The 12,775-nt window shown below is 40.4% G+C and overlaps 1 protein-coding gene across 2 annotated transcripts in view; it reads right to left on the bottom strand.

Annotated features, from left to right (window-relative positions):
• Positions 1-12,775, bottom strand: part of LTK (leukocyte receptor tyrosine kinase) — a 107,658-nt gene that overhangs the window by 54,649 nt on the left and 40,234 nt on the right. Inside the window, exons 2-4 of one of the 2 annotated variants that reach the window (XM_075754451.1) lie at positions 8,699-8,812; positions 4,694-4,849; positions 3,826-4,048 (exon numbers count right to left, since the gene is read on the bottom strand). In XM_075754451.1, coding sequence (XP_075610566.1) covers positions 3,826-4,048; positions 4,694-4,849; positions 8,699-8,812 — 493 coding nt within the window. Of the gene's footprint in view, positions 1-3,825; positions 4,049-4,693; positions 4,850-8,698; positions 8,813-12,775 lie in introns of those variants that run through there. The other variant, XM_075754452.1, reaches the window with a different exon arrangement.

Genomic DNA, 12,775 nt, shown 5'->3' with positions numbered 1-12,775 from the left:
AGCCAGCTGTCTTGAGCCCCTGTTCCTTCCAGGGCTTTGTCCCATGGTATTCTACCAAGCAGATCCCTGAAGATGCCAAAGTCCAGAGTAGTGAGCTTGCTGTGTGCCCTCCTATATATGCAAACATATATCCTATATATGCGAAATGCTTCCAGACTCAATCAGTGAACACACAAATTAGAAGCTTTACATTACTTTTCTACATACAGGAAGCTGTTGCCTGCAAGTCTTCACAAATGTCCAGTTCTAGCCATTGGACTTAAAAGGAAATAGATGAGAGAGTAGAAGACATGCCTACTCCGCTTGCCTTCACCAACCAGTTAGACGGTTCTTATTTGTTCCAGTGTATTTTTGGGTGAAATTTCAACAGAAGCATGAGGGGCAGTAAATCATACTTCCAGATAAGTGTTCAAAAATCATAGTCTTATATAACAGCTGGACAGCCTCTCCTTTTCTAGCTGCTTTTTTTAATCGAAATGGCTGTGCTCATTGTTGTCAGTACATATTAGGCATTTTCTGAGGAAGCTTACCAGACTACTCCCTTTCAAAGGCTTATGTAGTTGGACACCTAATTTATGAAACCCAAATGACCATATGTGTTTCTAGATGTTCAGGTTAGCTATATGGCAATGTTTCCAAGTACAATAGTAGAAGTTAAATAACTTTTGTGGATAAAAACAACCACATTAGTAGAACAGAAGTGTCCAAGATGGTCAGTTTCTACAAGCATCTCAGAAGCTGGCAGGGCATTTTAGCACCACCACCCCCCTAAAAAAGGGGGAAGACACAAAAAATTAAGCAATAATTGTTTTGTGAGGTTGGCTAACTGAAAACCCATGTGTGCACATGGCCATGAACTTTTTGCTTTTTGACCTACCAAGACTATCATGGCCAGTGCCTTATGTTTCAGAAAGAAAACAGAACAAAACCAACTTCACTTATTGGCCACAGAAACGAAAAAGATTACCCCTGCCCCAAGTGATGTTTTTTTATTTTCACTGAAGTGAGAGCATTTAAGAGTTGAAAGAAACTAGCTCCTTACTGAAACAGTTTCGGCTGACAACACTGAAATAACTGTGGTCAACAACAAACACAAGCATGTGAAACCATTCAAAACAAAAGCACACAGGACTCAGAAGAATTTTCAGCTGTGACTGTTTCTGGGTCTGTGTGGTGAAGAAGGAAAAGGTGGGATAAGCAAAATACTAAAAAAGACATTAGTTGTTACCTGAACAAGCACCATAACTGTAACCCTGAGAAAGTGAAGGCAGCTTTCTAAGCCAAGTGCCAGATGAAGAATGCTTGGACTTGTAAGCAAAACTACAGGCTATTGATGCTTCAGCTCTACTGAGATAATGAGAAATATAATTTTTTGTAAATATATAGAATTTCAAACACTTCACTCCCTCAGTGGTTCTTCCTCTAATGGTAGTAACTCAGAACACCCACACCCTATGGGTGTGGTATATAACAATAAATACTGTGACATTGCCCTACTTGTTCAGAGGAAATGGTGTCTGAAGGTCTGTTTCTTTGCTCTTTCATTAAGCTAAGTGTGTGAAAAAATGAGTGGCAGCTTCAACACTACCAATTTAATGATAAATCTTAGTAGTTGGTGAGGTGGACAGGACAGCAACTTTCTCTCATGCATGACATATATCTAAGCTTTTGGGAACTGTGTAGCTGATGGATCCTGTAGGAGGAAATCTCATCAGGAAAAGATTTCTAGGTCCAGAAAGAGGACAGTTCACTGAAGTGGTCTGGTGCAGCTGGAATTTATGACGAGGTATAGCTTGATCCTGGAATTGAGGGGTGACAGAAGGGACTGAAGCAGGGTTTTCTGGAATGCCTGATTATCTGAAAAGGTGACACCTAGACATTTTTTCTATATCTAAGTTCCTACTTTGAACTCAAGACAATCCTTTGGTAGTAATTGACAATGGTTAAACTATGTACTAGGCACAGGCATCTATCTCAAGGTCATTTGCTTGTTCTGCTTTAAATTGTGTGGCAGTGTTTAGTTAACACAGAAAAGCTTGCAGAACTCCCACTCCTTGTGGAAAGCTCCTGGAAAGCAAGAACGCTTCAGAATAGTCTCTCTTCTTAACAACCGATGTTGTTAAAATCTTAATCATGCAGAGAATGTTCATTTCAGACATCACTTGCCTAGTAAGAAGCAGCTCAACCACTGTGTTTTAAACAAATTTTGTCCTGCCTGCACGCTCAGATTTTTCTGGAATTGTGCAGAGATTTGAAAGACTTTGCCTGTAAAGAGGGAGAAAAGGAAGGATATTGGACCTAACATTGTTCTTAACTCTGTTTTGCCTCTGTTCCTTCCCCTCCTTTCTACCTTGATTTAAAATGGGACTCAGTCACCTTCCATCTTTAAAATCTTAATAGTAAACCCCCTGAGCTTACCAGTGCTTCATTTCACTCACTAAGACAAAGTAATACCTGTGTCTATGCCAACGTCCCATAAAGCTAACTCCATTCCAATAAATCTAAATGCCATCACTTTTAGAGAGATTATAATCTTGTTTTGCAGTGCTCAAACAAGCTCTTAAACAACATCTATGATCCATTCCAGAGATGCTGCAGTGATTGTGATCAAAGCCTGGTCTGGGCATCTAGGTATTTCAAAAGGGCATTTTATGCGTTTATATAGGGGAATGGAGCTGTGGCTGCAGTTGCAGAGGCTTGTCAAACACTCGAAGCAGCAAGGGCAGTTATAGGTAACAAAGCACATTAGAAGCTGATCCCAGGAAATGCAACAGATTCCTTGTGAAATTGGCAAGAAGGAGAAGAAGTAGCCAGGAAGGAAGTGAGCAATAGCTAAAAGCAGGAGAGAGAGAGAGGGATGTGAAAGAAAATAAATACTTTTTTTTTTTTTTTTTCAGTCAAACTCTGCTATCTTTGGCTGACCAGTAGTCTTGGCTACAGAACTCCATGGCAGCCCAGGGAGTGCCAAAGAATTCAAAGAAAACAAGAACTGGGATCTATTGCTTAAGTTCTCCACGGGAGTTAGTCAGGTGATAGAAATAAAAAGCTCTATTGTGTGTCTGACCCAGGTTCTTACAAGGCAGATTGCAGCAAAGGAAAAACAAGCACATGGAAAATGGCAGAATCAGATGACACGTGGACTTTCCTCCTTCTTTTCCTGTTGTGATTCATTCCCTTTGTCCATTTCTCCTCCTTACTGCATTCTGCTACACGCAGGAATGAGAGAGTAAAACACTAGGAAGGTCAAAGAGAAGAGAATACAGGACAGGAGCCAGGGCTGCTGCACTTTCTTTTTTTGTCTTCACCTCTTCTCACCTCTAGCTCCTGTTTTTCCTCTTCCTGAATTCTACAAATGAAGCAAAAGAGGATGCTCCTGAACTTAGCAGACAGAAGGAGGAAATTACAAAAGAGGTAAAGCTAACCTTACCTCAAAATGGGAAATGTGACCCTTGTAACAATAATAGGACCCTTTGATTGCTTAGAGATATCAGTCATGTTGCCAAGGCAGTCTTTGGACTGAGTGTGTTTTACAGCTATAGTCCTAGCATCAGTGAGAATCAACCACTCTTGATCCTTCCAAATGTGAGGGAAGAAGAGTCCTAAGCAAGTGTGTTCTTTGCAAAGGGGACACACAAAACCTGGGTCTGTTACAGACATCCTGTCAGGAAGCTGCACATTTCAGTCCTGACAGTTCTACCTTCATTTTCTGCTGTAACAGCAACAATGATCTCAAGAAGGGAGAAGACACTGATAAACAGTGGCCTGGAGGGACTCCACCCTACCCTGCAATTCAAAGTCTAAACAGCTGCAAATTGATTGTCTTACCCGGCATCCTCCTCATGGCCAACTCTCAGAGAAATTATTATATTTCTGTTTGTCTCCACATATCTGATTTCAACTGTGAACCTCTGGAGGAGAGGAAGAGCATCCTGTGAATATATGGCCAGTTCCAGCAAGCAAGAGTCCAAGCTCCCAGGCAGGATGGGGCTATGCAGGCTGAACTCACATCTATCTGGGAGCCTACTGGTGTTCAGGAGGAAAATGTCCCCTGTGAGGAAAAAAAAAAAAAAAAAAAAAAAAAAAGAAGACACACAGTGTGGATGGGAGAGAGATAATAAGAGGAAAATGGATAGAGTTTGAAGAAAGGAATCATGAGAAGAACTGAGAGGACTGCACACAAAACGCAAAAATAACAGAAAGCAGAGAAAGGAGAATAAAATAAAAATGAGGGAAATAAGTAAACAAGTGATAGAAGGAATGAGAAGAGAGGAAACCAAACACAGCAGAGTAAAGACATGTCCAACAAAACAAAAGCCAATGACTTTGCAAGTCAGACAGCAGACATGTGGAGCCAGCTCTGGCTTGTAAAGGATTGAGTTTCCTAAGAAAAATCCAATCTCTGTAAGCAACAGTAGTTTATCCTAAAACAGGAAGATACAAATGGGGTATATAAAGGGGCTGGCTATATACAGGGTACATACATACACAACTCAGGCAGTACACATACATTATATGGCTTTTAGTGACTCCTGGGCACTGACAGTGTGCTTATGAGTAGTGCACCAGAACCAGCATATGGCAGTATTTTTAGTGACATATGCCTGAGGCCTCAGCACGTTGCTGCCACCCAGAGCTGCTACCAGTGCTGGGAGAAAGCAGATGTCCGTTTGAGGGGAACTGTAACTCTGCCTACCTTCAATATCTCCACGGGAGGAACTGTTTTCCAGAAGCAGCTGCTGCCTCTCCTGAGACACCAGGACACCAACTGAAGACAACACCCAGTCTGGTTTTCCAAAATTGTCTGTAGACGTCACCCATGAACAGCTTGAGCCGATGATACAAGAGATTTCTGTTATGAGAAACCAAAGGTTTCATTGAGGCCTTCCCCAGGTCAAGGAGCAGGGGTGGTGTGGGCACATGCATGAGCAGCTGTACAGTGTATGGGGGCTATTTCTCTGAAGAAATGGAAGAGTTGAAGGGGAAAAAACAAGTTTGTCTTGTGCAATAACAATGGAGTTTCTCCCAGAGCAGATAAAGGAATGTGTCAGAAAGAAAAACAACCCTGAAAATTCTTGGCAGGTGTAAATCAGCATCCTCCCACTGGTATCAGCGGTGAATTTACATCAGTGGAAGGTCTAGCCCATACGTACATAAAAATCTCAAATGAGAGTAACACCTAGGCAGCAAGGATATTGAAACTGTATGGATTTAGCATTTTGCCAGAGATGAACAAATGAAATTCTAAGGTCAACCTCAGCAATAGAAGAAACTTGACAGGGTCTCAACCAGAAGAGCTGAGCAATGCAAGCTTTATATATATTTTTTTAAGCAGTTTTGCTTTCCTCCAGCAGGATGGATAAGAACAACCTTTTAACAAACTCCAGAGTCCATTCGCGGCACTGGGAAGACTAGATCATCCTGGCCAGAATTTTTCATAATCAGCATGTTATAAACTAGACAAGAAGTAATTCACTGTTCTCTCATCAATCTAACATAAACTCCCTGAAGGGATGTTAGCTGCACAAAGCTCTCCCACACAGAGTGGGGCTGAACAGATATGGTAAGCTGATATTAACTTGCATGATATTTATTTTCAGTAGTAATAATAATATTAAAGTAATAACTGGAGGACCCCCAGGCCATATAATAAGAGACTAAACATTCGTATTTGGGATTCTGACTTTCAGAGGGTATTCAGACCTCGCAGACATGAATGTCACAATGTTATCCCTTTGGTAGCCCTATTCTCGGGGAGGAGAAAAGACAGCTATAAAGAATAGAATTAAGGTCAGGGATATAACAAGGATAGGTGGATGCACAGGCAACACAGATGGGGCAGAAATAAAAACATAAGAGCCTCCAGAAAATTGGAAAAGAAAATTTCAGAAAAAGAAGAAATGGAAGCATCTTTTGAGTGCAACAGTGAAGTAGGCAAGTTTTCCTAATTTTTAAAGTTAATTGTAACTACATTTTTATAAAACAGGGTGTAGCATGCAGGAGTAAGAGAAACACGGATGTTACAGAGTTGCACATCGCTGTGGGGTGGGACAGGCAGTGAACTCCCGCCAGAGCACACCTCCTCCTCCTCCAGTTCCTCTGCACGCTCCCCAGCCCCGTCTGGCCAGCTTGCCACTGGAGGTTACTGCCTCTCTTAACCTACCACCTGGACCAAACACCTGAATGACTTCTCAGCCCACCTCATCAAATCCATACAGCTTAGCAAAGGTCTATAGTGGACTGTTCAGCCCATCATTTTTAAACAGAAGCCACAAGCAGATGAGCCAGCAAATTGTGCGCACCTGCGTGTGTATGCGATGCCAGCTTCCAGCAGGGCACAGGAAGGAGCACGCCAGCCACTCTCCTGGCTCTGCTGGATCTAGGGAAAGATGTCTGTGCACAGCTTCAGGTTATGGTTTGATGATCCAGTAAAGCAGCTTTTGGGTTCTCAATTGCTCAGAAACTCCACGGCTGCGTGAGCGCAGAGGCCTGATCCAGACTTGCTGTGCTGTTTCAAATTTATTCAAGTTTGGCAGGTTAACTCAATACCCACAGACTTATTGTCAGTAGTAGTAATATTTTTATCAGGTAAAAATCTAGTTGGTCATAAACCCAGAAAGCAACTTCTCTCACAATAGCACGACAGTGCAAGAGAGCAAAGTGAGAGCTCAGGAAAGAAAAAAAAAATCCTTTTCTTCTTTAAACACAGGGTTACTTGAAACTAATGTTTATGACAAAATAATTCCATTAAATCTTACCAATACCCCTGCTTGCAGTAGCAAGGACTGTACCAATGCAAACTTAATCCTTCGAACGTGCCCTACATAACAAAGAAGTTCGCAGCTCAGATAAGTGAACACAATGTTCTCCTTCAAAAGCACATAATTCCCATACTCTCTGAGCTGTATAAAGCTTTATCTGCCACAACCTGAGATCTGAGAGGATCTGAATGCCTGGAAGAAGAGCCTGAAATAGATCAGGGAAGTTGTTGACACACAGTAAAAAAACGACTCTGAGCTTTCTGGCAACAGATCACATGCATTGCATTGTGATGGAAAGATCAGTCAAGAAGAAGCTGTTGTTTAGCATAAATCACAGAGCAAAAGAACTGGGTGCACTCATGTGGTCACAGTAAAAGAGAACACTGAAAGCTACAACCTCACAACCTCTGATACTACTGTGTACCACCTTACAGATGCTTCATCTCCAGCTTTGCTTTGCACCTATGAACTTGGAGAGCTTCAAGTGCAGGTCCCCAGAAAGGCAAACTGTGACAGAAATGAAAAGTGAAAAAAGTAAAATAGATAGAGAAATACATCTATATTACTACAATCAGCAAAGGACATATTATAAGGCGTTACAAAAGTGCTCTGAAGAAGCTTAGACTGCAGAAAGCTCACAGACAGTCCAGGGCATGTCAGAAAGGACGATTACACTTTAAAGAATTAGATACCATCTGCAAGATGTTACTACAAGGAACTCCTCTCTGGCAAGGCTAGGTCACACTGGCACCTCCCGTGAGGAATGTATGTAACTTTTTGGGCATGCACAGGCCTTTCTTTATCATTTAGAATTTTCATTAATGACCTGGACAAGGGCACAGAGCGCACTTTGGGGTCCTGGTGGACAACAAGCTGTCCATGAGCCAGCAATGCACCCCTGTGACAAAGAAGGCCAGATGCTTCCTCTCTACTCAACACTGGTGAGACCACATCTGCAGTACTGTGCCCAGATCTGGGCTCCCCCATACAAGAATGATGCCGACTTACTGGAACCAGCCCAGCATTTGTCCACAAAGATGATTGAGGGGCTGGAGCATCTTTCTTAAGAGAAGAGGCTGACAGAGCTGGGACTGTTCAGTCTGTAGAAGAGAAGACTCAGGGGGATTTTATCAATGTGTACAAACACCTGATGGGAGGAAATTCAATCTGAACACAAGAAAACACTTTTTTACCGTAAGAGTGGTCAAACATCAGAACAGGTTGCCCAGAGAAGTTGTGCAGCCTTCATCTGTGGAGATATTCAAAAACCATCTGCACATGGTCATAGGCAACCTGTTCTAGCTGACTCTACTTGAGCTGAGGGGGTTGGACTACATAATCTCAAGAGATCAGAACTAATAACAAATGGTTCATTTCTCATGGGAATTTACAAAGTATAGTGTTTGCTACATCTATCCTGGCACCGCAGCAAGATCAAATTCATCCTACCTATGTCACTAGCATTTTGTCCAGCTTATTGGGCTTTTACAAGGCCTAGAAAAAGAAAATTCCAGTTGAAAAAAACTTCATTCAGTATCAAGAAAGTTAGTTTTTTCTATAGTTGCTGGAAAGAAATAATAATTAGCTTTTATTTCAAGAACTCCCAACCCCAACTCTGGTGGATTTCACTGTGCTTTTGGAGAAGATTATTCTCCCCCTCCCCCCCCCCCCCCCGCCTTTTTTTTTCTGCTGTGTTTTTGTTTGATTGTTTGGGGGTTTTTTTGGGGGGGGGGGGGGGGTTTTTTGGTGGTTTTTTTTTTTTAATAAGGAAGTAAGGGATTCCCTTAAGATTACACTGGCCTGAGTCATTGCTCCATTTTGAGTCAGAAAGACAGTGGCACAACTTTCTGGTAAAGGGTCCTTGTGACTGCCAGCATCTATCCTGCACCTAGATTCTGAAGTGGAAATAAGGTAGATATAAGAAAAAGGACTTGTGGTACCTGGTTTAGAAGGCTGATGCAATGACACCATCTCATTTTTTATCAGGGAGAGCTTCTGAGGTGGATTTGGTGAAGAAGAGTTTTGTTCATGTGATCCAGAACAGGAGACGACAACTACAGCAAAACAAGAAGAACAGGGAAAAGTTTGATGTTTCTATATAAAACTATGCTCCCATATTGTTAAACATGAGCACGTATTTAACAAAGCCCTGTTTTATTACACTCACCCTCATTACAGTGTACTGGTGCAGTACTGTCCTGATGATGTCTCAAAATAGCCCTACCACTTCCCAGAAACATAACTACAACAAAATATTTTACTTAATAATGTGTTCTTTACTATTCTTTATTCACTCTCATTTCTACCAGTATATAGCCTCTAAAGAGACACTGTATACTCCAGTAGTGCCCATGTTGCAGGAACAGTACATCTAGCTGCCTGCCAACTACACCTCTAAAGCATTCAGGTTGGATGGGGCTTTGAGCAACTCAAAGATGTCCGTGCCCATGGGAGGGTGGTTGGACTCGATGATCTTTAAAGGTCCCTTCTGACCCAAACCATTCTATGATTCTATGACTAGAAGAAGAGTTCAACTGTAAAATATACGCTATGCATACAATACATGACATAGATTTATCCATGGATAAATGGAGGACCTGCATGAGTGCTCTCATCTTCACTGCACAAGAACACCCCATCTGAAACTAACACTAATGAAACCTTTGCATCACTGCACACACATCCAGAGAACAGATTTCTTTCTTACTGCCAGGCATGAAGGCTGGGATTTTCAGAGGAATTGGGTAACTTTCTTGTATTTGATACCTAGTAATAGATACTCTCTCCAATACCCTTCTTATTAATCCACCTGCACTGGTCTATCTCAGGGATCCCTTTGTCATCTATCTATAAAACCCTTCATTGGTAACTGACATTTGATCATAATTATGACACCAATACATACACATTTGTGTGCTTTTATTCAGATCAAATCTTAGAGTCCTGATGTAAAGTTTGGTTGGGTTGGAAAAAAAGACCAAAATCACAACAGATATAAAAGGTAATAGAAATTATTTTCTACTTCACTAATGTGAATATTAAATCCAGCATGCTAAGATTAGCTGGTTTTAAACAGAGGTGTTGTTCTGGGTCAAATTTTTGTTATTCAAAGTAGAACAAATTTACCAAAATTATTATCCATTATAGTACACCTGACAATTAAATATTCAGTACCTTCTGACTTCTCTTTTTTCTCTGACTCATACCATCAATGGCTTTCTTATGTATTTAACCTGTGCATGTGAAAATATACAAGTCCTGAACTAAGCATGCAGGAATCTTTACTTAAGATTGTTCCTGGTCTTTTCTTTTCTAGGATCATAAACAAGTTGACCAAACCAAACATATCTGTTTTCAAAAGGTGTTCAGAGAGATGCAAAATGAGGTGCTTTCAAACCTCAGCCATGTGGGTTATGAATTCAGCAATATAAAAATGTGAAATCATGTCAGAGGAGACAGGAATCCTATTCACATGAATTGCGGTTGAGAAAAATATGTATATACATGCCATTGCTAACAGCTAAGATATTCTCAACAGAACTAATTTGAACAGTAATATTATGAAAACATACAGAAAGATCTAGAAAAAGAAACTAAAAAAACCAACCCAAAACTTGAACATATGCTCAATTTTTTCAAACTTACCACTGCTTTTAGTTTTTCAGCAATATCTGGTCTGATTTTAAACTGCTAAAATTATTTTCATTTTAATATATATGACAATGCGCATCACACAGTGAGTAAAATGCTGTGAAATGTTTCATAGCATGAGAATGTTGTATCCTTCCATCTTTTATTACAGTACTGAAGACAGCCATCAGTCTTCATGGGGCTCCAAGGAAAGGATAACTGTAGAACAGAGCAGTATCATGCTGCAGCAGACATGTTGTACTGATGTCAGGCCTGCGGTCTCCACATTTTTTCCTGCCTGTGTTCAAATATGTAGGGACATTAATGTTCGAAAAGCTGATTCTGCACTGTATATAAGACATTGGCACTGGTCTGCTAAGTAAGGTACCTTCAATAATGGGATGAAATCCTCAAAAATAATGTGAATTCTTGTTTGGCCAGCCTTATGAAAGGCTTGCCTTTCTTGGCTTGCCTTAGGAAAAACAATAGGGGAATCTCTTCATAAAATTGTCAAAAAAAATCCATGCTAAAAATCAATCACATATTGCAAACAAATGTGTTTCACCATATTAAAAGAAATTCTGCTGTGGAAAAAGAACAAGACCTTTTGACAATTTGAGTCTGCTCCTGCCAACTTACGTTCTGTGTCTGTTGAGATGTTATTCAATATCTTAAGATCTTTGTTAAGTACTGCTGTAGCTTCAGTATTTACTTCCTTCAGGGCTTTCTGTAAAGTCTGTTCTGCCCACTCATCTCCTCACATGCTCCAAGCTGCTTGTGTATTTTGGAAATAGCCTGAATATCACAGACCCACAAAACATAGTACGGTCATGACAGAAGTTCTGATAGAGATATTCCTCCTGATAAAACTAAAACTTAATCAAAATATTTGACTTGCACTCTCCCCCCCCATTCAATTACATAAACACCTTTGGGATTTTCATCTTCTTTCTCATTAGCAAGCACAAGTGCCAGTGCCAGACTACCATGAACAGAGGCCTCAGTTACTTGAAATACGAATCTACTGCTTTAGTGTGAAAAAAATATCCATTGCCATTGGTGATGGCTGACACAAACAAGGTACAAAAGGTTTTTGTACTGTTGAGGTAAGTGTCTAAAGAAGTTTGCTGATCTGGTATTGAGATACATTACAACTTAACTACTACTTTGTCACAAAGAGCACTGCATAAAACTTGATCTGCTAATTACATTATGCACTATGCAGACTGTCAGCAACATCCTATTCAATTTTGGCAAAAAGCCAAGAGGGTTCATTCAAATGCCTGGTAATAACCCTACTCACCTACCTTGGGAACCTTGGGAAGATGCCACTTACTGAACTGGGCATACGAGAGGACGGAAAGGTAGATTTTACAGTTGAGTTCACTGAGAGAAAAAATATACTTGGACAGGAGACCCTAGACCCAGTGATAGGCAAGGAATTTTTTCATGTGGCGCCACAGAAATATGCCCTCATTCATTTATTTCCTCATAGCAAAGAATTTCTGACTATAACTCAGCAGAAAAGGACTCACAGTATGATGAATCCATGCATGAGATCTGGATAGTGATTTTGTAACACTCCAGTCCAGCCTACACTTGTACTTTACATCTCAATTATTTTTCTCTCTCACTCATTCAACTTCTCTGATTGAACTGAAAATCTATTGCACACACTAACGTAAACTCTTCTTCACTTTCCTCTGAAACTCCAGAGATGCTTTCAATAAACCCACATCACATCCTCTCATACATGCTTGTATGTAATTCTTGTATGACATGAATTTCAGCATTAGACAAATAAAGACTATCGCTTTTCAACTACACGATTTCTCTGTCTTGATCAGCAAAAGACAATCATTTAAGTGAAAAGAAATAAAAGATGGAGAGAAAGGAGATCTGTGATTTTAAGCTAAGTCTGCCATTAAGGAACATAAAATGATCAGGAAGAAACAGTAAATGTAACAACATTCAATTGTCACAGGAAAAATATGGGACCTTTTAACAGCACAGCACAAATCCATCACTTTTTCTGTAATCAAACACAGTAAAACCAGAAGCCTCCAGCACTCAGAAGGTAATTCCATTTCTTTCACTATCTTAGAGAAAAAAAAAGCATTCAGACACCTGCAGGGCTGAATTTTTTCCTGAATCCTTATATTACTTTGCAGAAGAGAAGAAAATTACAGAAAATACTTTTAGAACTCATGATGGGGAATCAAGTCCAGGTCAGCCAAGCCATCTTCCTGCCAAAATAGGTATTTCCGTTACAGCGTTTTCTAGTGTTTTTCCCCATCTGATATCAACATAGCAACTCAGTATTTCTCACTGCTTCTTATGAGAAGATAAACTAACATACAGACTAATAGATCTGACTGTCAGGAAGT

This window comes from Balearica regulorum, chromosome 5, assembly GCF_011004875.1.
Source record: "Balearica regulorum gibbericeps isolate bBalReg1 chromosome 5, bBalReg1.pri, whole genome shotgun sequence".
Lineage (NCBI taxonomy): Eukaryota > Metazoa > Chordata > Aves > Gruiformes > Gruidae > Balearica > Balearica regulorum.
The sequence above is the reverse complement of the archived record's forward strand: the minus strand, read 5'-3'. Positions and strand labels throughout refer to the sequence as shown.